This window comes from Carlito syrichta, unplaced genomic scaffold, assembly GCF_000164805.1.
Source record: "Carlito syrichta isolate Samal-C Ts95f unplaced genomic scaffold, Tarsius_syrichta-2.0.1 Scaffold153614, whole genome shotgun sequence".
Lineage (NCBI taxonomy): Eukaryota > Metazoa > Chordata > Mammalia > Primates > Tarsiidae > Carlito > Carlito syrichta.
The window spans coordinates 112,472-136,048 of record NW_007097710.1 but is presented as its reverse complement, the minus strand read 5'-3'; the positions used below and the strand labels follow the sequence as shown (position 1 = coordinate 136,048).

Here is a 23,577-nt window from a genome sequence, read left to right as displayed (position 1 = left end):
AAGTAGCCGGAATTACAGGCATGTGCTACCACACCCGGCTGATTTTTTTTTTTTTTAATTGTAGAGATGAGGTCTCGCTGCCCAGACGGGTCTCAAAGCCGCGGGCTCAGGCAATCCACTCACCTCAGCCTCCCAAAGGCACAGGAATACAGGCTGAGCCACCGAGCCCGGCTTTCCTTATTCTATAAGATCTGAGAGGCTCACAGAAAATACCATTAAATACTGAAATGCAAGTTTAAGAGGACATCAGAGGCAGGAAAAATATCACCTAAAGTAAGAGTATATAGAAAAGATAAGCAGGCCATAAGGTCCTCACAGCTGGCAAGAAGTGAATTATCAATTTGGTTCAGCATCTCCCAGTGGGCTTTTCTGGCAAGAGGAAAATACATGCTAAGCATCTTTCACTCCATATGGGCATTCTTTCTTCTGGCGTGTCCTGGTCTACCGTCAGCCCCTGTGCCCTTCCAACCCTTTCCTGCCACTCTGGGTCTTCCACAGGGAGCCAGATCATGACTGCTCCACAAGGTACTCATGGCCAGAAAGCCACCACAGGCGCTTTAATCCAGCTGGTAACAAAATGGAAAAGCAGAGCAGGTTTGGCCTAATTATCTCCAGGTTCCTTTTAACTCTTGAGCAAGAAACAAAATAATTAATCAAGAAATGGCTAAAGGCCAGGCACAGTGGTTCATGCCTGTAATTCTGGCACTTTGGGAGGCCCGGGGGAGGGGAGGATCCGGAGTTCAAGACCAGCATACGTGTTATAGTGAGACCACATCTCTACAAAATATCAAAAAAACTATGCAGGCATGGTAACACACACTGATAGTCCCAGCTACTTGGAAGGCTAAGATGGAAGGATTGCCTGAGCCCACAAAGTTGAGGCTGTGGTGAGCTGCAAGCATGCCACTTCACTCCAGCCTGAGTGACAGTGAGACTCCAACTCAAAAAATAAAAGAAAGGCTAAGATAAAGAAGTACCCATGTTAGAGCTCGGGTACCTAAATTGCCAAAATAGACATACACAAAAAATTAGCACTGGCCACTATACCTGGCTTCAGGGAGTTCTCCAGCCAAACTGAGATGTTAGCAACATCTCTTACCTCTACTTGTCTCCTGGAACTTTTTCCCCTTTCAATACTACAAGCCGCCTTAATCCAAGTAGTATAGTCTCAGTGGTGTAAGCTGCCTTTCCAGAGCAATTTCTCCCAACTTCTGTCCATCAGTTTACAGAATGAGATAACCCAACTCCAGCAAAATGACTTTTGAAACTTTCATTTTAGAGGACAAAGTTCAGTGACTCAAGTCTGTAATTCCAGCAATTTGGGAGGCTGAGGTGAGGACACTGCCTGAGCCCATGGGTTTGAGAACAACCTGGACAACTTGGCTAGACCTCATCTCTACAGTAAATCAAAAATTAGCCAGGTGTGGTAGTGCATACTTGTAGTTCTGGCTACTTGGAAGGCTGAGGTGGAAGGATCGGCACTGGGGTGGCCATGAGCATGCCAGTGCACTCCAACCTGGGTGACAGAGTGAGACTCCAACTCAAAAAAAAAAAAAAAAAAGGACAAAGTTTATAGGAAAAATTTACCCAGAAGGGAAGGAAGAGATAGAGTTCAGGAATAAGAAAGCAGAACTTTTTTAAGGGATTCCAAAGGACTACCTGAAAATACACACCAAAGATTGGAAGTACCCTTCTTTTCCTTTTCCTTTGGAGGGATAAACAGAGAACTCAAAATATAATCTACTCCTTAAGCACCTAACTTTATAGATATATTTGCTCAAATCCAAGATGAGAGGCAGTTGGAGAGTGGTTAGAATTTTCAAAGGTTCGGTCATATGCTTGTTGAATTAAACTCTGTTTCCAGTTGTAAAGGCCAATGTCTAGCACTATTGCTAAATGATCTTAATAGCACAGACTCCTATGCCATCCAAATGCCTTACGCTCCCTTTGCTCACCTAAGGAGAATACTGCGCCTGCCCTAACTCCCTCGGGCAGAGTAGGCTGCTCCTTCCTCTGAATCCTACAGCCACTTTTGCACAACCCTGTCTATGGTACTTCTCTAAGTTTTTGTTGCCCCATTCACTCAGAGACCACACCTAAATCATCTTTGTGTCTCCAGACTATCCTAGCACAGTGCTCAGAAAATAAGAAACACTCAGTGCATATTTTCTAAACTTATACAGAACTGAATATATTCTACAGCCCTGCTGCCTGCAAATAGAAATAAATAAAACTAGGTTGAGCTCCTCACTATGGAGACTTAGGAAGCAGGTAAATCTGTCAAGGGAAAATGTCATTGGCTGAGCAGAGAATGTTGAAAAAGATACATATTCTTACATGATCACACACATAGCTTAAAATGGTGGTTCTACAACTTTGACAGGCTCAGATTCCTTTAAGAATCCAATGAAGTTTTGACTCTCTCCTGAGAAGGATGCACAAATGCACAAAAGTCTATAGTGCATTTTCAGAAGATACATGAGGTTCGTGAAGTAGTTCTTTTTTTTTTTTTTAATCAGTCATCTTTAATATTTTATTTTAGATTGGGGGATACACATGCATGTTCGTTACATGGACATATTTTGTAATGGTGGGGATCGGGTCTCAGGTGGCTCACTCTACAGCTGGTAAACACTGTGACCCATAGGTAGTTTATTGTCCCCAGTGTCTATTATTACCATCTTTGTGACCATTTAGCACCCACATATGAGTAAGAACATGCAGGATTTGGTTTTCTGTTTCTGAATCAATTCATTTAGGATAATGATCTCCAGCTCCTTCTATGTTGCTGTAAAGGACATGATTTCATTCTTTTTTTGGCAGCATGGTATTCCATAGTGTATATATAGCACATTTTCTTCACCCAATCAATTGTTGTTGGGCACTTAGGTTGGTTCCATGATTTTGCTATTGTGAACACTGCTGCAATGAACATATGAGTACAAGAAACTTTTTTATATATTAATTTATTTTCCTTTGGGTAGCTTCCTAGTAGTGGAATTGCCAGCTCAAATGGTAATTCAATTTTTAGTTCTTTGAGAAATCTCCACAGAGGTAGAGGTTAACCTAGTTTACAATCTCCCCAGCAGTGAATGAGTGTTTTCTTTTCTCTTCAACTACACCAGCATCTGTTGTTCTTTGACTTTCTAATAATGGCCATTCTGACTGGTGTGAGGTAATATCTCATTGTGGTTTTAATTTGTATTTCTCTGATGATTAGTGATGTTGAGTATTGTTTCACATGTTTCTTGACCACTTGTATGTTTCCTTTTGAGAAGTGTCCATCCATGTCCTTTGCCCACCATGAAGTAGATCTTTAACCTCCATGACTACCCCAAAACCAGGGGCCAATTGAGTCCAAATTAGAAACTTTTGCCTAAGAATAACAGCATCAGTTGGATGGGTATTGAGAAATCCAGTTTTTAAAAAATAGAATAAATTGGTAGGCTACAAAAGGTTTTATCTTTAAGGAAGCATCACTACGCTAGTCAGGACAAATGCATCAAGTAAGTCCATAAAGAATTAAACTCCAGGGACTGTGAAGGGCCATTGTACCGGGACAGTCTTATTTCCTTAGTAAAAGTCTTAATCCTCCTGGTATCTGCTAAAGTGTCTCATTATTCCTGTTTTATTTCTCAAAAGAAAAATCAAAGTGAATGTACTGCTACAAAACAAGATTTTCAAATTGGAAATTTTAAATCAAGGCAACTTAAAGCACCTCTCTACAGCTCCCAGGAGACTCAAAGGAGTCAGGGCCAACAGGGAACTCTTCTAATCCAGTTAAGATATCAGTTACAAAGACCTGAAAATTGTTGATTTCCAGGGTTCTGTAGTTAATTTAATGGCTATAATTCTGAACATTCTTATGGACCATGAGTCACACCATAAACCCTCTCATGAAGTTAAAGTGGATCTAAAGATATAAGAGAAATGTTTGAAGAGGTATACATGAAATATCACCGGCCTGGATGAGGCATTAACATGCACTTATTTCTGTGATATAAATTAGACATAAAAAATTTACTGAAACTGTGAGGAAGGATGGTCCAAATGTGTACCTAATAAAAGTGATAGAAAAAATACTAGGTTATAGACAGGAGAATAGAATGGAAGAATAGGAAAAGACAAATATAAAAATCTAGACACATCAACTATAAAGAAAGAGTGGAAAGAGGAACGAACTGGATCAAAATGAAAATAACTTCAAAGGACAGGGAACGGATAAAATACCAGATGGAGACAATAAGTATGAACCATAAGAGAGAAAAGCATGCAGGGAAAATCAGGGTTTCTCTGAGCAAGTAGGCAGGCAGGAAGTATGGAGAGAGCAGACATGTCTTACCTGAGTTTTCCTAGCAAACAGAGAACTTGTGAGAATATTCCAGGGTATCTGTCTGTTTGTAAGAATTTATGAGTTAAAGGAGGTCTGAGAATCCACATAGAGTTCAATCTTTACTTAGCCATTTTCCTCATAAACCACTTCAAAAGAGGAGGGTTTAAATGAGATTTTGAAGATGAACAGAGTTCAGAGGTCTGAGGAACAGAGAGAATGGGGATGGGGAAAGGGTGTGTTCTGGGTGGGATCAGCACTGGCAGTAAGCTGGCAGGGCAGAGCTCCACCTGTAGAAGTCAGGAACACCATGCCTCAGGGCAGGAGGCAAGAGGAGAAGTCTCAACAGGGGGTCCAACGGGGCTGTCACCTCCAACGGGGCTGTCACCTTCAACAGCTCTCTAACACAGAGGCCGCATCCCAGAGGCTGGTTTGGCTCCTTACCCCTGAGATGGGCCATCACATCGATGTCTCCAAGGAAGAGCAAGTAAAAAGAAAAACAAACAAACAAAAACATACTTAAGACAGGCAAGCCACAACTGTGTATTCTAGAAATGTGACTGGAGCAATAACCTTTGCTCTTTGAAATACTAAGCTCTCCAGCAAATGACTCATTTAGGGAGCGAATGAGCACCTCTGATGCTCCGCCGTGGAGCAGATAATACTAAACAAAGGTTAATTTAGTTATCTACCCTCAAAATGTTGCATAAAGCAAATAACATACTTGAAAATAGCATATTTAGGGAAAACAGAAGGGATAATTAAAGACAGGACAGAAGAGTTGAAATTTGGTGGCAACACAGCAGGAAAGAGGTTGAGGCACAGAGGGAAGAGCGACACACTTCGTAAAAAGTTTTACCATCTTCATTTCTATGAAACAGTACTAATATTTATAAGGTGATAGTAATAAAAGAAAACTGTGGGGGAAAAAACCTAAATGTAGTAGCACTGAAATAGGGTAAACATAAGTACATTATCTTCATCCAAAATGTGTAGAGCATTAGACTCTCAGCAATAAACTTTTTAAAAAAGAGTTTTTGTACAAATCTGGTGCAGCAACCAAGTGTGTCTCCCAAAGACACAGAAGGAACTCCTTTGCTCTGTTGCATAGAAACACTAAACTAGCTTTTGTTATCAGCTATGTATGTGGAATCTATTGAGAGTGATGGGGAGATAGGAGACTGCCAATTCCCAAAAACCACTCAAGTTTCTTTCTGAAAAAACAAGCAATAAGGACTGAAACAAAGTAACATAGTTCTGGAGTTTGACTCTCCATTGGCCATGGAAGTTTCCTTCCATCCACACTGGCATCAACTTTTTTGTCTGTCAAATGAACACCGTTGTACTCTTCAAAAGAGTCTTTTGGTTCTTAGCCAAAACATATTTATGTCTAGAGAACTGAGATTGTAAAATGAGATTGTAAAAATGAATTCTTTTAATAAGCTTCTTTTTAAAATAAAACAAAAAAAGGTGCTGAACACATATCAATGTAGTAAGCATAAGGCTTCTGCAGCAATCACAAAAGATAAATCTTGTTTCTTTAAGATAAAAAGGTTTTGTGAAAGAAGTAGCTGGCAGCCTGTAGGTGTAGCCAATTTATCTCTGTTAGGAAGCTGGCCATTTGTCCTCAGAAGGAGCCTGGGACAGGACTGCCTGCTACCTGTAAAGAGAATCACACTGACAGATCGTGATCTCCATTACAAAGCCACATAAAAGACTTAGACACAAATCTTCAAAATTGAAACAAATGGTTTATTGAAGTAAAGGGTATTACTCAAAATCATTACCTTCTCATCATAAACTAAAGTATAACTTTTGGGAAAGCATTAATTTAGTTAGTAATATATTAAATTAAAATTTTAAAAATTAATCCCTAGGGATAATACATTTCAATAAAAGATAATTTTTCATAAGATTTCTGGCTAGCAAAATGAGCTCAAATTATATATGAGTTTATAAGCTTTCTTCTACCTTAAGAGAATAAATTTATATGAATACTGGAAAACATCTTCTCTATTACTCCTCATCCTAACTCCCAATGTCAGTCTAAGGTTATAGTTATGCACAACCAAAAGTATAAAATGTGCTAATATAGACACTCCTCAGTTTATGATGGGGTTATATCCCAACCTACCCATCATAAACTAAAAATATCATTAAGTCAAAATTGTATTTAATACACCTAACCTAACAAAACACCCTAGCTTAGCCTGGCCTACTTGAAGCACTCAGAACACTGACACTAGCCTACAGTCTGGCAAAATCATGCAATACAAAGTCTATTTTATAATCAAGTGTTGAATAGCTCATGTAGTTTATTGAATGCTGTACTGAAAGTGAAAACCAAAATGCTTAAATGGGTCCTCAAAGTACAATTTCTACTCAACACATATTACTTTCTAGCCATCTAAGAGTCAAGGAATTGTTAAGTCAGAACACTGTAGTGAGGACTGTCTGTATTTCAATTAGGTGTCTTCCAGTAACATTAATGAAATTTTGAAGAGTAGAGATATTTCATACATTTTCTTGAAATATTAGCTTCATGTCATATGAGAACAGTTAATCTGCTAAAGATAAAAACTTAAAAGAGCAAAACTATCAAAATAAACTATTTCCTTTTAAATAAATTGTTACACAAGATATGGAAGTAAATAATAGTTACTTGGAATGTATTGGTGAGTAAAACTTAGATTCGACTCTTGACAGCACTTTGTCGCACAATTTCTGATTATCTAGTATCCATCTTGAGGTCAGACATCAGTCTAAAGTTAAGCTTGCTCCCCTCTATTTCCTAGCAGTGTCCATTCCCTAATGGACAGGACTTCCACAGGTGGTTTAGTGAAGGTTCCCCTTATCTTTTCTCCCTCTAATAAAATCCTGCTCCCCTAAGCTGAAAAATGAGCTTCTCATAAGACAAAGGTTAATCAAATATAAATGCAAAATGCAATACAAATTACATAGAGCTCAGCATTTTTTTATCCCTTTGTCTTCATTATGATATTTGCATCAAACATACTTTAGAATAATTCTAAATGTATATTTCTCTCTTTTTTTTTTTTTTTTAGCAAAACAGTGTATCTTGGGGGGGAGATACCCTAGAATAATCCACAACATTTGTAATTTATCCTCTCACATTCATTATCTGACTTAACCACCTAATCCCCCTGAGAGACGGGTGCTGTCACTGCCCACCCCAATATCCTGGTGAGGATATAGTCCTAGTGTTGGAATATATGAGCCGACAGGAGAAAGTTTTAACAACAGGATGCAAGAAGCTGCTTGGGTGCATTGGACTGGGATGAGTAGATTCTAAACTTATGTCTTTGAATTGAGGCTGCAAAATGGAACGAGCTCTATTAATAAAGTATCTGATTATATCAGCACGCTAAGGGACCAGAGTTCCAAGTTCCAATCCCAAAGGTACTATATGCTGGGTGAGAAACAAAGACAACTGGAAGGACGTGGTCAGAGTGCTAACCTTGGGGAAACTGTCCAAGCGTGGCCCTCAGGAGGAGCAGGAGGCAGAGCTGGGGGAGAGAACATTGAGGGTTTTGCTCTCTGAAGGCCATTTCTACTCCAATGGAGAGGAATTTGAAAACAGCTAAATGGACATGTGGTCATCTAGTGAAGGTTAAATTTATAGAAGCAAGTTCAAGAAAGAGTAAAACATCAGGCCAGGTGTGGTGGCTCAAGCCTATAATCCCAGCACTTTGGGAGGCCAAGGCAAGAGGATTGCCTGAGCCCACAGGTTTGAGACCAGCCTGGGCAATATGGTGAGACTTCGTCTCTACAATAAATCAAAAATTAGCTGGGCATGGTAGTGCGCTCCTGTAGTTCCAGCTACTTGGAAGGCTGAGGCTGAAGGATCACCCGTGCCCAGCAGGTCGAGGCTGCAGTGGCCGGGAGCATGCCACTGCACTCCAGCCTGGGCGACAGAGTGACTCATGCAGGAAGGGTGGGGGTAAGGGACCCCAAAGAGCAATCCCACAAGTTACTTCTGAGTCAGGGGCTCAGAAGTGGCAACTCACTGTGGGGGTGCTGTGCCTGAGAACCCTAAGTCAGGGCAAAATCAAATGGAAACAAAGGCTTTTCTGAGAGACCTACATTCAACACTTCAAGTTGTCCACAATTCCTAGAGAAAACAGACGAAAGAATCAAAAAGAAAACTGAGATTCGGAATGTTAAGCGCCAAAGACCACATACCCATAGTGCTTTGGCCAGGGCTGAAATACAGTCTCCAGATTCCAAAGCCCATGCTTTCGCCACTTTGAGTCACACTGGAAATATTATGTTACGACCCAGTTTGGGTCCTAAAACTTTAACTTTACCAAAAATGGAGGAAAGAGTACCGATGGCTAGAATCCAGATTATCTGAACAAAATTCCCTATCTACTAGCTCTAAACACCAAACTAAAGTTGGGCTGAATCAGATGTGATGTTGAATAAAAGATTTTGGTAACTCACCAATAAAGTGATTATTCCCCAAAGTGAGTATCTCTTCCAAAAGAACAAGGCCCCCTGGAGCCTGGAGGGGGGTCACACTTCGTCCATCTATGAGGGAGCACTGTTGGAATCCTGTGGTCGTGACCTTCCACAGCAAAATCAGGGAATTAGTGGCATCTTGCCGAATCCTGAAAACAGAAACCACATAAAATCCCTTTCAGAAAAATTCATTTTATAACCAGTCCATCAAATTAAAATAAAGACGACATGTACATCCACAAAGGCATCAGGAAATTGATGGCATGATCTTATATATAGGTGTCCACCTTAACTGCACAAGTGTATACTCAAGGCTCCCCATATTTGCTAGAAAGGTCTATTTCCCACTTAAAATAGACTGCAAAATGATCCATTGATAACTCACCTTTGGATAACAATTTTAATGAATAATAAAATAGTACATTGGGTTCTTTTACAGACAAATCCTTCCATATATACACAGTATGAAGAGTCTTGCTTAAATTTATTATAAATGTGTACTACAACCCAATACGGACACCTAAATTATGCTGCCAAAATACACAAAAGTGTGTCTTTCCCCAACCCCACCTGCCATGCTTCAGGCCTCCAGCTTACATTCAGTATAAATGCCATGGAGACACCATAGAAAGCAGTCCACCCCGGCCCCAGCATCCCTCTCAGCCTCAACTCCTCCATCCTCGCAGCCCAGAGTTCCATCAACTAGGAGCTACTGGTTCTTTTCCAGCTCCCAACCCAGTTCTTTCCCAGCTGCCAGCCTCCTTTGTATCCTCCTTCACCACCTGGGAAACATGTCCCTAGTCCGTGCAGTACCTCTTCCCAGAGACCCCTAACCTTCTTCCCACCACCCCAGCAGCTGAGCGTGCTCCACTGTGTTCCTGGAGAAGATAAGATTATACTCTATGCACAGAGCCTCTCCCACAGTACAGAGCTTTTGGCTTGTAATAGGGTGCTCAATAAAATTTGATAAGTGACTAAATGTATGAATAAATGAAAGTTTAAGGCGTTAGTAATCCCCACAAGTGTATTTGGTACTCAGAGACCATTCGGCACTCCCATCTCAGTCAGCCTGGGTAAGACTCTGCTATTTCTGTTCAGTTCTGCAGCCCTAAGAGAGTCTCAGAGAATGTCAGATTTGTTGAGAGGAAAAACTAAAAGCATTTATGGGGATAAAAGGCCAGAACCTTCAGAAAGGCTTATAAAGCTAAGATAAAATGATCTAGACAGAAAAACGCTGAGAGATGGTTTCATAAAAAGTAAACTAGAGCTCCTGCTCTGTACTTCCTTAAACCCAGCTCTGGACTGTGGGGGTTTCATCTGTATCATGAGCAATGAAACACTTAGGACCGGGGTCCCCCTACTGGTAGAGCTTGAAGCTACCTCAGACTCCACCATTCTCCCTCTGGGGACATTTCCAGCGTGCCTTAGGAGTTCACTGCCCTTCCTGGCTCATCCTGGCCAGAGTGAGTTCAAGGCTAGGGGTGGGGGATGCAGGAACAATGTAACAAAGTCCCTCTTCTAAACATTTTCAGGGACTCCACTGTTTAGAAAGCTAATGGGTGGGGGGATGACCCTGTATACAAGGAAGAGGTCTATAGTGCCCATGGGTCCCTTAAAAGGGAGCCAATGCATTGAAATGGTCAGCCAGGCCTCATTGCCTCAGTCTTCAAAAATCTCAAAGACTAAACAGCAAACTCCCACTAGGTTCATGGGGAGAATGGGGAGGGTGGCAGTTAATGACAACAGAGGATGGGCAGTAGGGGGTTGTCAGTCAGTCAGGGACACTTTAATGCTGGCCCCACCCCCAGGTCCCAGCTATGCACTCCTGGACAGCTGCTGGTTTCTCTGAGCTTCCTGAAACGGTTCCCATCCTCACCAGTGACAATGGGCAATCTGTAATTTAAAAAAGCTTAAATGTAAAACAAAGCACTTCTCAGATGCTTGCCTTTAGACAAAAAATTGTAATGTGTGGGTTTTAAATGTAGGGCAAATTATGCATCTGAATTTAACCAATGGTCTGTTAAAATCTCAAGAGGCCAATAATTTGGAAAGCAAAAGCATTTGGGAGATGGAGCATCCGGCTCAGATCATGTCAAAGGCCTCAGGGTTTTTCACTTCACACCAGGCTCACCCAATTCAATTTCCCAATTCCACATCTTCCTCCTTACTGGGCCCTAACTGTACTCTCCATCTCCTCCTCTGAAATAGCTTTCTCTAGTTTTTGAGTGGCACGGGCCATATCTACACTAGAATCCACCCACATTTCTTACTGGCCTGGGCAGTGACACATCAGTTACATGGATGGACACAATTCAGTATATGGAACATAATATCAATCTGACAGTTTTTAACTAAGAATTTTCTTACTTTACTGAGGTGTTCTGTGGCACTTCAAAGGATACCAGGCGGCCACCTGCAGAGCTGTTAGAACTGGCATTCCCACAGGCAATATCGGGGATCACCTTGGGGGAAGAAAACATGCTATTGGGGTTGATCACAGTATAACACAATACTATAAAGCAAAATCCCATGAGCTGCATTTTCTGTGTACCTTTCAATGATGCTGGGGTGGGGATACAGAGGAGACAAGTAAAACCTTAAGAAATCAAAGAAAAATGAAAGACTTGCCATTTGATTGTCTGAAACCTAAAGGCTTTCTCACCGCAGTCTATAAATTCCTGGGATTGTTGAAACTGATCAATAGGATATTATAAGAAATGAAGCAGGATTTCACTCCCTGCTCTCTTTCATTTAACAAGCAGTCATTGGCTCCTGCTGCATGCTCAGCCTGGCAGTAACCAGGGACTGAATGCTTAAAGAACAAGAAGCTAGTCTTTAAGGAACAGCTTACAAACAGCAGGTAAAAGCCTTGATGACCAGGCAAGCCAGGCTTCAAAGTTGTAAAGAGAAGCATTTCATCTGAGCAACCCTCCTCTGTGCTGATGGGTCCCAGGGGTACATGCTAAGGCTGGGAGAGGGGACGCTGCCTTTCTTTTTCCTCATGGGCTATACCTTTATTTTTAAACTATGTTCCCAAAAGTATTATATTGATGTGTATATTAAAAAAAAAAAAAGAGTTCAATTAGAGGTAGGGAGAACTGTGCTCATCAAAAAGTGTCTTGCAGACATTTGAGCTGTGTCCAGTAAAGTGCTTCTGAGCAACTGATGTATTTATTCCTCACACCATGATTACTGTCCTCATCCATGACAGTGAAAACAGAGGGGTACTAAAGGTATTCATCATTACAGAATTAACCGAGAACAATACAGAGACTCTCATCAATTTTACCCTACAACCAATAATTAGAACTTATTCTCCAGAATGCCCTATCGTCAAATGCTGGGCATTAAGCCCATCATTGATATTCAAAGACGTTGAGTCTAACTTGTTAAATATGTGTAACAGAGGGCTGTTACAATAAATTTTAGTCCTCTAAAGCTCCAAATAACTTTATGTTCTTAAGGCATCATTGTTACTTTACAAGAAGGAAAAGCCCAAACATATTCACAAGCCTCTCTCTGGCACTTTGAACCTGCTCCTTGAACTGCCTAAGAAATAACACATGACAGGAAGGTGAGACATTTATTTTCTATATTTATCAACTGTAAAATAGCATGATTTTAAATAAATAGATTGAAATGACTGGTTAGGGACAAATTTTCTTTAAAAGCCACTTCCTTGATAAATTTGAAACCAAATCTAGTTCACATTCAAGAACTGAGTCATCCAGCAAAGAGGTATTAAAATCGTAACTTCAAAGCATTTATTAAAAGTCTGAAATCAGAACAAGCTCGCAGTTTTTTAGGTAGGCTAAAAACATTGCTCTGCAGTCTGAACATGGCCTTCATAAACTTTGTGGCGATGTAAAAAAGTGGGTCAAGTGGTTAGAATTACCCAAGAAAATAAAAGGAGAAATACTGCCTTCCTCTTTTATAACAATAAGGGAAATTTCTAGACACATTCCTTGACTCTAATCCAAAGATCTATGTGCTTTTTCATTTACACTATGCAATTTGTAATAATGTCACCACAGCTTTATATGAATGTCATATATATATAAAGTATAAGATATGGAATGAAATTATACTCTATCAATGTCACCTCAAATTCATGATTTGGATTTGTTTCCCAACTCCTCTAGCTAGTAAGTTTATATTTTATGTCAACTATTAGATGTCTGCTAAAAAAAAAAATCTTTTTTTTTCCTTGAACAGCTTGTAGACAAAACAGCCAAACTCAGATGGGAGAAGTCTCAGCAAATAAAATTTGCTACTGACAAAATAAATAAAATTTGGAAGTTTCTATCTCAAATGTACCCTCACATGTTTGTTGTTTATAAACCACCCATGGCATTTTTGTTACAGCAGCCTGAATGGATTACGACATGCTCCAGGAAGGAAAAATTAGATTAATAATGAGGGGTCCTATAATTCTATATATATAACATATAGTTTTACTCAATGACGCTGCATTGAACTATCTACTCTCAAATCTGAGATTATCTTACAGAAATGCATATCATTTTTTGCTCAACAAAACCTTCAAACACACAAGTGCAAGACGGGAATAAGGTTAAGCACATCGTTTTGCTCAATGAGTGACTTAAAAGTCTTCCATTTTTAATTGCTGATATTAGAACCACTGGAATTATTTTAATGCTTCTGGTTTCTTTTGAAAAAAATATATGGAATACAACATTCTCACCTCCACTTGATCCCATTTCATTTCCACAACTTTCTGCCCTGTTTTTGGCTGCCAGGTTGGCAGTGTCACCGTTGCCTGAGAGCGGGGTAGGATTATGTCAGGCTCCTGGGTAGAGGGGACAGGCTGAAGCTGTCTAGGTGCCATAGACTCAGTCCAGCCAGAGGCTGGGAGACTGGGAAGTGCCTGTTCACAGTTGGGACCTTCATAGCCATCATTGCAAATGCAGAGGTAGCCTTCACTGCTGCTGATGCTGCTGCTGCTGCTGCTACAGTTGCCATGGTGACAAGGGTTGCTGGCGCAAGGATCCGCAACAAGCTGAAATGAGAACATAAATGGGTCAATTATTCCCTCATAAGAAAAGTGGTGCCATAGCTGGGAAATTAACTCTGTGTCTCAGAGCTACTGCTCTAATGGAAATGCTGTTCCTGTGAAATACACGTTCTTAACTACTCGTGCTGTTGCGGTGGGACGCTCCCCAAGGTCATCCCAACATTAGCCTGACCACAGATAACAGGCACCCAACAAGGAAATACAAAGGAGAGAGCAGCCTCTGTGAAACCCAAAACCTTTACTAATGTGGATTTCAGGAATATATTACTTAGTGGAATTTTCGAAGGCAACAATCGTGAAAACTGAGGCTCATTTAGGAAGATACCAACTTTGACATTTTTAGCTGTCGATCAGGACAAACGATATTAGGAATCTAAATTGGAATCTCCTTTTCACATCCTGGACCTCTGCAAAGTTTCCTCATGAGAAATGACTGTTCAGTTTATCTGCCTTACAGATGTAGTTACCTATGCTCAATTTCCTACCTGACCAACAATACTTTTTAAGGAGATGCTGCACTATTTAATGAAAGACTTCCAAAATAACCAGCTTGCATGATAATTGTGAGTCAGAAGAGAGTGTAGTGGGAGATTAAATTAAGCAGAGTTTTATAAAAATTTTTAGCCCATTATTTTGAAGTGATTAGAGAGAAATGTGACCCCACTGGATATGGAAGATAAAAATTCGGTTATACGTCTTTAAATTGTGTTCATGATTTGAAAAAAGTGTTTATCTTAGTCCTTCACTGTTGGCCTCTGAATGGCTGTTTGCTGGTAGTTGAAGACACTATAAAACAATGTGAAGAGATGGCCTGCTCCTCTCGAGACAGCATAAGAATTCAGGTATGTTCTCAACACTTATTCAGTTACAATTTGTTTCTATGATAAAACACAATTGGGTCTCTTTCTGAAATACTCCTGGCTTCTCCAGGCTAACTGCAAACCAGAATTCAGTACGGAATAGACGATGGAGAAATGGGATTCCCAAGTCTCTTATTGAAATGAATTCACACACTTAAACGCACATGGATAGAATTCTGTATGCTAAAACGGCTACTCAATCTGCTAATTATCCTCATCAAACAACTTTCAACAAACTCCTTAAGGAATATTAAGGGATTTGGGATTGAATCAAATGAAGCTCCAAAAATACCACATTAATTCTATGCTATCATTTGGCAATTTGCTTCACAGAATCTCAGATAAGCGTCAATGGATTAGTACTATGAGAATATTTAAACTGTCAATAATTTAAAGTATTTACAATCTATCAATTTAAAGTAAAATCTAAGCACCTTCCTCAGCAAAGACTTCCCTGATCAAGCCCTTTCCTCACCCTTCACAAATCTTTATCCTCCCTTGCATTTTTCCTTCCTCACCTTCTTTCTGTCTCTGGACTATATCTAGTTCATTACCACCTCAGGGTCTTTGCATCTGCTGGGCCCGCTGCCTAGAATGCTTTTCCCCCAGACTTTGTGTGCCTCTTTTCATTCAGTTCTCTACTCAAGTGTCACCTTCTTGGAGGTGAAATCTCTGAAAGCTAAATTAATCCCTCTTTTCTCTTTCCCACAAAAATGTGAGCTCGGTGAATGCAAGGACTTTATCTTTCATGTTCATTGCTCTATTCCCAGCCTGTTGAGGACATGATGGGGCTTTCAAAAAAAACAAAACAAAAGGTTGGAAGAAATAAAGACAAATAGATTGATCAACACTTCTTTTTAAAAATTTATTTTATTTTAAAGATGTTGGGTATACATCAGAATTGGGTACATAAGTGGTCTAAGTACAGGTGAAGTGTGGGCCTCCCACTGGTCCCTACTCCCCTGGTTTAGGAACAGGAATCCTTAGTGATATTATGTGCCTCCCACTCCCACCCCGGTAGTGTCCCACTACTGCTGATCCCTCTCTTATAGCATTATGATAAATGTTCAGGACTCACTTATGAGTGAGAACATGTGGTATTCAATTCTTTGTTTCTGTGACAGATCATAAGTATGACAGACTCTATTTTTTAGGAAGGTCTTGTGAAATGGGTATCACCTCAAGAATTATTTGACAAGAAGAAAGAATGTAATTCACTAGAACAAAGGGGACATTTTAAGCCATGTTTCTGAAATCACTTTTCAAAACATCTCAGGTTGTCCTGGTCCCAAATAAGAATTTTAATATGTGCATTAAAAAAGCAGAAATAACAGCCCGGCTCGGTGGCTCAGCCTGTAATCCCGCGCCTTTGGGAGGCTGAGGTGAGCGGATTGCCTGAGCCCGTGGGTTCGAGACCCACCTGGGCAGTGAGACCTCATCTCTATAATAAATCAAAAAAAAATCAGCCGGGCATGGTAGCGCATGCCTGTGGTTCCAGCTACTTGGAAGGCTGAGGCGGAAGGATCGCCGGAGCCCAGCAGGTTGAGGCTGCGGTGGCTGGGAGCGGCCACTGCACTCCAGTCTGGGTGACAGAGTGAGACTCCAACTTAAAAAAAAAAAAAGCAGAAATACCTTTAAATCACAAGGAATCAACACAAAAATTAATTCTGAAAATCCAAACCTTCATTGTGTAGCTCAGAGAATGGTGTTACTAAGGCAGGGACCACACATCTGGTGGCCAGAGAAGCCCCACAGCTTCCGCTCCATTGCAGAGCCCATGCTGGCAACTGCAGGTCCTCAGAGAGGCAAGAGCCTTCTCAAAAGAGATGCCAGGCACAGCATATACCAACATTCTTCCAGAGAAATCAGTCCAGGCACAGGTACCCACCCTTCCCACAGTAAAGGCTACCAGGCACGATACCTACTGCTCCCCCTGAGATGGCCATTTAGAGTTTTCAAAGAACATTGTCATTTAGTAGCTCGTTTGTTCTCCCAATAACCCTGAAATGGAGAAGGATTTTTTTCTGAACTTGTATCACTGCAGGAAAATGGAAGGGCAGAGGAGTTGAATGACCCCTCACAGCCACTGCAAAAGGAAGCCATATCTTCTGACTTCTAGCCAGGAGTTCTTTCCACAACACAGCTCCACCATTTGATGTCACGCTGTTATCATGCCAAAAAAGCAGAACTGTGGAGAAGGCAAAAGGTAGGAGCTATATTTTTGTAAGCAACAGAAAATAAGTAGGGGATAATAAGTAGGGGATAAATGTGAATACCACCCCAAATGCTTTTTTAGAATAAAAGTATGATAACAATAATACCCAACAAATATTGAACGAGAGATTACTATGTGCTAAAACAAAACAAACTCATAGGTCCTGCCCCTACAGAGTTTACATCTAGTAACCTAGTACAAGCACTAAGAACAACTCCCGCTACCTGCCATTCACTGAAAATATATTGTGTGATGCCATCACATTAAGCATTTTGCATTTCTTAATCTAGTGCATCCTTAAAACAACCTGCTTAAACCAATACATGTATTATTCTAATTTTACAGTTGAGGCTTAATGATGTTAAGTGAATGACTGATTTTTACACAGAATAAAAGCCTAAGTCTTAGCAAAGTCCTACCAGGCCTTATGTGATCTGCCCTCCCCCAATCTCTCTGTCCTCATCTCCTGCTCCTGCCCTTCTTCACTTGGCTCCTCACACTGACCTCCTCACTGCTCCTCCAACCCTCCAGGCACGCTCCTGCCTCGGGGACTTTGCACTGGCTACTCCCTCTGCCTGGAATGCCTTTGCTTCTCATGGCTGCTCCCGAGCCACCTTTAAGTCTTTGCTTAAAAGTCATCTTCTGACAAGGACGTCTCCACGTACCTTGTCTAACTGCAAGTCTTTAACATTGTCGACTCCTCTGTCCTTGCTTTAATGCTTCCAAAACATCCATCATCTTCTAACATATTTTAAAAATTATTTTATATGTTTATTTTATTTGGTCCTCTACTAGAATATAAGCTTTGTGAGTTCAGATTTCTTCTTTCTGTTTTGTTCACTTGATAGCCATAACCCTAAAACAGTGCTTGGCACATGAGAGCTGCTGGATAAACATTGAATGAATGAATGAATGAATGAAATCATATACAAATAACTGCCAGAGCCTATGAGGTGAACTACTATGTAAAATGGAATTAGGATTATTCAAGGCCCAGTCCCAGTTCTTGATAACACAAGTCAAGAGGGAGCCTTCATTTTCCCCACTACAGTGTTTTTAGAGTGATTAAATAACCCTAAACCTGCCTTTAAAAGAGGGAGGGAGTCTCTATCAACCTGAGAAGTAAAACAGAACCAGCTCCATCTGCGGCCTCTGCCTTGATGAGGGCACGAACAATATGGGAAATTTCACTAGAGATCATGACTGGTTCTCAACACAGTGGACCAAGCCACCTTTCTCTGGTCCTCAGAGACTGTCTTCATGTACCACTTCATGAAGCTGATCACCCCAGTGGGCAATGACAGAGGTGCTGAGTGGCAAAGGACAGGTCCTATGGCAATGCCCAATTTGCCAATTTGCCATACTTAGGAGTCAGTCCCACCAGGGAAGGGAATAAAAAGCAGGAAAGAAGATATGATAAGAATCAACAATAGCCTAAGTGTTGTTGTCTGGGCCTTATCAATGAAGGAATGCACAAATATGATATCGGCATATGGAATAAAATAAGCAACGATTGATGTGGATGACCAAGAGAAACACTCTTAGTAAAGAAGAGAGGACCAAACTAAAAAGTAAACAGTCAATTGGATAGATTTCTAAGGATACTCAATGCAGTGGATGATGTGATGGCATACATGCACACATGCACACACACACACACACACACACACACACACACAGGGATACAAAGCAGAATCAAATGCATTGCAGGGTCATTGAGCCCTTTTGAAAAATAATCATTTCATCCTAATGTGATTTCTTTGGAACGTATATTAGTGACTTCACTAACAATGGCAACTAACTGCCATTATATTTTCTAACACTTCAGACTAGTTTCATTTAAAAAAAAAACTGTCTCCATTCATAATAGCAAATATAAGATAAAATGCAAGCATTAACTTTCAAGCAAAATCCGGGCATCATAAATATTTCTTGTAAGTCCTGTTTTTCTATACATACTTTATCAAAATTTTTGAGTCAGTATTTGTATTTTCTCTCCTAAGTAAAAGGTCCCGTTATAAAGGTCACTTCTGCTTTTATGTCCCATTAAGTCTGAACTATAAGTAGGTAGTAACCAAACAGCCAAAATGTGTAATGAAGCGAAATATCATAATTAATAGACCTGACTTTGGGAATACGCAAAATTTAATACGTGATATTTTCAGAGCTACAATTTCTAACATCTAATGATGGGGAAAAATGATTAAGCCTTTGTAATACCAGCTATAATAAAGAGTAAAGAGAAAGCCCGTGGGTTAATGGTTTTCTGCTTACAGTTAACCAACAGGATCATTTATTAAATGCTGCATGCTGGCTGCATCAGACTAATGAATCTGCTTAAGCCAAATTTTTTTTCACAACATAGAACTTACCTGAAGCTGTTTTTTCCACAATTATTTTCATTATTTTCACCCGTGTCAAATAATTTATACCACAACCCAAAGTATTCGGGGGGCATGGCACAGAATGAGATGGGAGGCCAGACCTGAGTAAGGTGCCTGCCACCCAAGAACTCATGACTCAAAGGCAGTCACAGTGTGACACTTTAGCCATGGCCTGTTTTCCTTCCTTAAATTGTCTGCTCCCCATGTTTCTAGAAATTCCCATGTCCTCTGCAGGATGCAAACAGAAATATGAAAGGTCAAACTTAAGCCAGGTATAAAAAAGACTCATTTACAGGGTCGTTAAATGTAGTGAGTCAAAACTAATAGGGTTGCTTCAAAGTGTGCATGACTGCATCTGCATGATTTGGGTGCCGGTGGAGTCTGGGGAGATGCACAGACAGCTACCTTCCTTTTCACGTTAGTTGAGAGAATGTATGGGCTTCCTTCCCACCTCTCCCGTAATTTTACAGAAAACTCAATATAGCTGATCATTAATTCATGTGACATTTATCAAGCACCTATGATGTGCCAGCTGGGACTCCTAGAAGAGAGGTAAAGCCCTGCCTTGGCCCTCAAAGAGCTCTCAGGCCAATAGAAGAGTCAGATACATTAACTTGGACTTGCCCTGAGCAGTCAAATCATCAATTGCATGCCCTGCCTGCTATCATGACAACCATTAAGATCGTTTGTTGGATTGAGTTAAGCCTCCTTCTTTTACATTAAAGTAACTTAAAATTTTTAATGCTGAGAGAGAAAATGGATTTGATGATTGCAGTTAGAAAATGAGATTATGAGCAGGTCTCCAAACTGGTCACTAGAATGACAGTGGCAGCTTTCAACAAAACCAAAGCAGTGAATAAATGCTTCCGGTGAGAGGAGTTTGTCTGGGGGTTTTCTGAGGGAAAATGGAGCCAGCTGAGCAAGCAGGGTCCTGGCATTGACCCTGTTCTGCACAGGTGGATGGGAGACTCTGGACACATTCCTCACCTGTTCTGGACACATGCTCCTCGGGTACCAAGGGAGGAGCTGGGGTCCCAATCACAAGGCTTCCTCCAGCTCAATGACAAGGTTGTATTGACGGCCACTTGGCTTTCACTGACACTGTTTTCAGATGGGGCACAGAAGAATCTAGCAGATCAGAGATCATTTTTACTCACACTCAGTAGGCAAAGGCAACCCAGAGAATGGAAGGGTGTTTGATGAAACCAAACCCAAGCAAGCCCTGAAGGAGAACTTACAAATCTGAGGCAGGGGGAGGACACACATCATATGACCCAGCACCACGCTGGTCACCGAGGGCATACAGAAAACTTATGGGACTTACAGAGGAGTGAGCAGAAAGACGGAGGCAGGGAAGGGAAATAAGAGGGGAGATTTGTGTGTTATGTTGAGGAATAAGTAAAATGAAGCATCATGTTAGTAATTTGAGTGGCAGAGTCCATTAAGGAACGTTTACTATAGATTTGGATAAAGATATTAGTGTTATCAGAAGAGGTAGTATCTTGTTAAACAAAGAACAAAAACAATAGCCTTTCATCAGGGTTTCTCAATCTCAGCACTATTGGCACTTTAAACTAGATAATTATTTGTTGTGGGGGCTGTGCTGTGCAACATAGGACGTCTAGCAGCATCTCCATCTCTACTTACTAGATGCCAATAGATTCCCTCCTTTCAAGTTGTTACAACCACAACTGTCTCCAGACATTGCCACCATCTCCTGGGGAAAAATAATCTTTGGTTGAGACTATTGCCTTAAAGAAACAGTGCACTTTATTCCATCAATTTTTTAAAAATTCTCATGATTCCATACATGAAGTTAAAAGGCAACAATATAGTGAAGAAAGATATGTGTGACATTACAAAAGGCTATAGCACTTATTATAGAAAGAACTTTTAGAGATCAATAAAAGATCAATACCCCAATAAAAAGAGCAAAGAAATAAGCAATATGCAGAATGATTTGTATAGAATCATGCCATCTTATATTATTTGAAACACAATGTTATGCATGTATTTGTATGTGGGAGGGAGGGAGGGAGAGAGGAAGAGAGGAAGGAAGGGAGGAAGGAAGGAAGGAAGGAAGGAAGGAAGGAAGGAAGGAAGGAAGGAAGGAAGGAAGGAAGATAGGGAAAGAGAAAGAGAGGGAGACAGGTAAGTAGAATGAATGGGTCAGTGCTTTAGCAATTTGTCAGAGTAGAAGAATCAATTATGAAACTTTTAAAAATACTGGTTCCCTAGTTCCAGGCTGTTAATCAGAAACTCAGAGGGTAAGGCCTAGAAACCTGTACCTTTCAATGTTCCCTAGATGATTCTGATGCACCTGGTTTAAAAACCAAAATCAAGAAATTACTGGTATAAACTGGAGGTTGAAAAATTATACTCACAGGTCAAATCTAGTTTTTTTTGCAAATAAAGTTCTGTTGGAATACAGCCACGGCACTTGTTTATATCTTGACTGCTTTTGCACTACACCAGTAGTTGAGTAGTTGTTACAACACACACTATCTGGCCCATGGAGCCTGTGCAATATTTGTCATTCAGCCCTTTAGTCTACCAATCCCTGATCAAGACAGTATAAACTTTGGGGTTCACAAAAGAAAGAAAACAGTAGGTGGGATCATCTGAGAAGACTTTTAAAAAATCCATCTTGAACAGGGCCATATAAATCTTATAGCAATACATCTATTTTTTGTCTACCCACCCAACTCCCCTACTGAGCAGGTATGAACCAAGTAATTAAGTAACAGAAGGATCTTTTACAAAATAACTTAGAGGATCAGACATTCTTTTAATCATAGTTATGTGCAGGAATGTGGCCGAATTAATCTTGGCACTATGGAAAGAATACTTATCTAGATAATCCACCATCAAGCAGGACTATGATGAAGGGTCATAGTCCCACCTTTCCTTCACTGGAAGGAATGTGAAAATCCCTCCCCTGCCCCCATTCATCAACTAGACTAAATGGAGATGAATGGCAGGCAACCTGTGGAGAGGCTAAATATGGAAATAAGCTGACCCCTGGAGGAGGGTAGGTAGTGAAGGGTCACATAGGCATTGAAACAGCACAAAAGGGTCTATATATGCCAACTGAAAGGGAAACCACAAAAAAAGATGATTCCAAACTTAGAGCTTAAGATCACCAGAAAAATGAGAATGAACTATTGCCACCCTAAGTCACCATGATAGGGTTAAAAAAAACCTGGAGTTCTATTCTTATGTCTGGGTGATCTTGGACAAGACAAGGAAGTCACCTGGGACTCAGCACCCTCAACTGTAAGAGGAAGAGATGGGATTAGAGAGCTCTGAAATCTTTTCAGCTCTTAATATTGTGTTTCTATGTCTAAAATAGAAAATGTCATCTGGTTGCAAATGTCATCTTCTTGCTGAAAGGCAAATGAACAATGTCGGGGTCCAACTGTCACAGTATTTTTGTCTTAAAAAGGAATTTTTCCCGCTTTCCTCAATAAAGATCTCAACTATATCCCAACACCGACTACTACCCACTAGGAGTAAAGATATGAAAAAAGAAATTACTATAGTGCTTATGCCAGTAGTAGACTCAGCCAAGAAATGTATCCCAACAATTAGTCTTTCCAAATCCAAACAATAAAAATGTTCATTCACTTTCTGAATCAACACTATATATTGTAGTAAAACATACATTCCCATGTTTTGATGTTTCTTTACTTCTGTGTTAGGAACTCTACATCTATCTATTCAAAAAATTATTCCAAGACTAATCTGAGCAATTTTTCCCCTCAGTTCTGAGCTGGCTTTCTTGAAGCCAACTTGTCCTGATTTTTGTATCTGAGTAGAGTCATATTCGTAAGTAGACTAAAAGGAAATTGTAAGCAGAATTCAAACATGTGGCTGTGAAGTGAATCCCATTAAAAATAAATGCTTACATGTCTAATTGTTTTCCTGTTTTTCATGGTGTCTCTTTAAAATATGCTGCATTTGGAAACTACCTTGAAATTACAGCACTTTTGCTTTAGTCTGGTTAACACACATAGTCACTAATCATAGTGATGTATCTTTAAGCCCTGCTCGGTTGCAAATATATCAAGAATTAAATAAATTCTTCTTCAGAAACCTGGCCTGCTCTTTGTCCTTTGGTTTCCATATTTAACTAAATCCTAAGGAACAGCACTCAACTATACTTACTGACACAGGCACATCAGCTTCAAATGAAATGCTTTTTTTTTTCTTTTAGTCATTCAAAGACCAGTTTCTTAAATCAGAAAATTACAGAACTATTCCAGTGCATA

At 40.3% G+C, this 23,577-nt stretch overlaps 1 protein-coding gene across 1 annotated transcript in view; it reads right to left on the bottom strand.

Annotated features, from left to right (window-relative positions):
- LOC103252107 (delta and Notch-like epidermal growth factor-related receptor) overlaps positions 1–16,559 on the bottom strand; it is a gene marked incomplete at its 3' end in the record, with an annotated part of 77,663 nt that extends 61,104 nt beyond the window's left edge. Inside the window, exons 1-4 of the mRNA XM_021708944.1 lie at positions 16,437–16,559; positions 13,518–13,832; positions 11,180–11,274; positions 8,795–8,961 (exon numbers count right to left, since the gene is read on the bottom strand). Coding sequence (XP_021564619.1) covers positions 8,795–8,961; positions 11,180–11,274; positions 13,518–13,832; positions 16,437–16,559 — 700 coding nt within the window. The remainder of the gene's footprint in view (positions 1–8,794; positions 8,962–11,179; positions 11,275–13,517; positions 13,833–16,436) is intronic.
- Between the last annotated feature and the right edge of the window lie 7,018 nt (positions 16,560–23,577).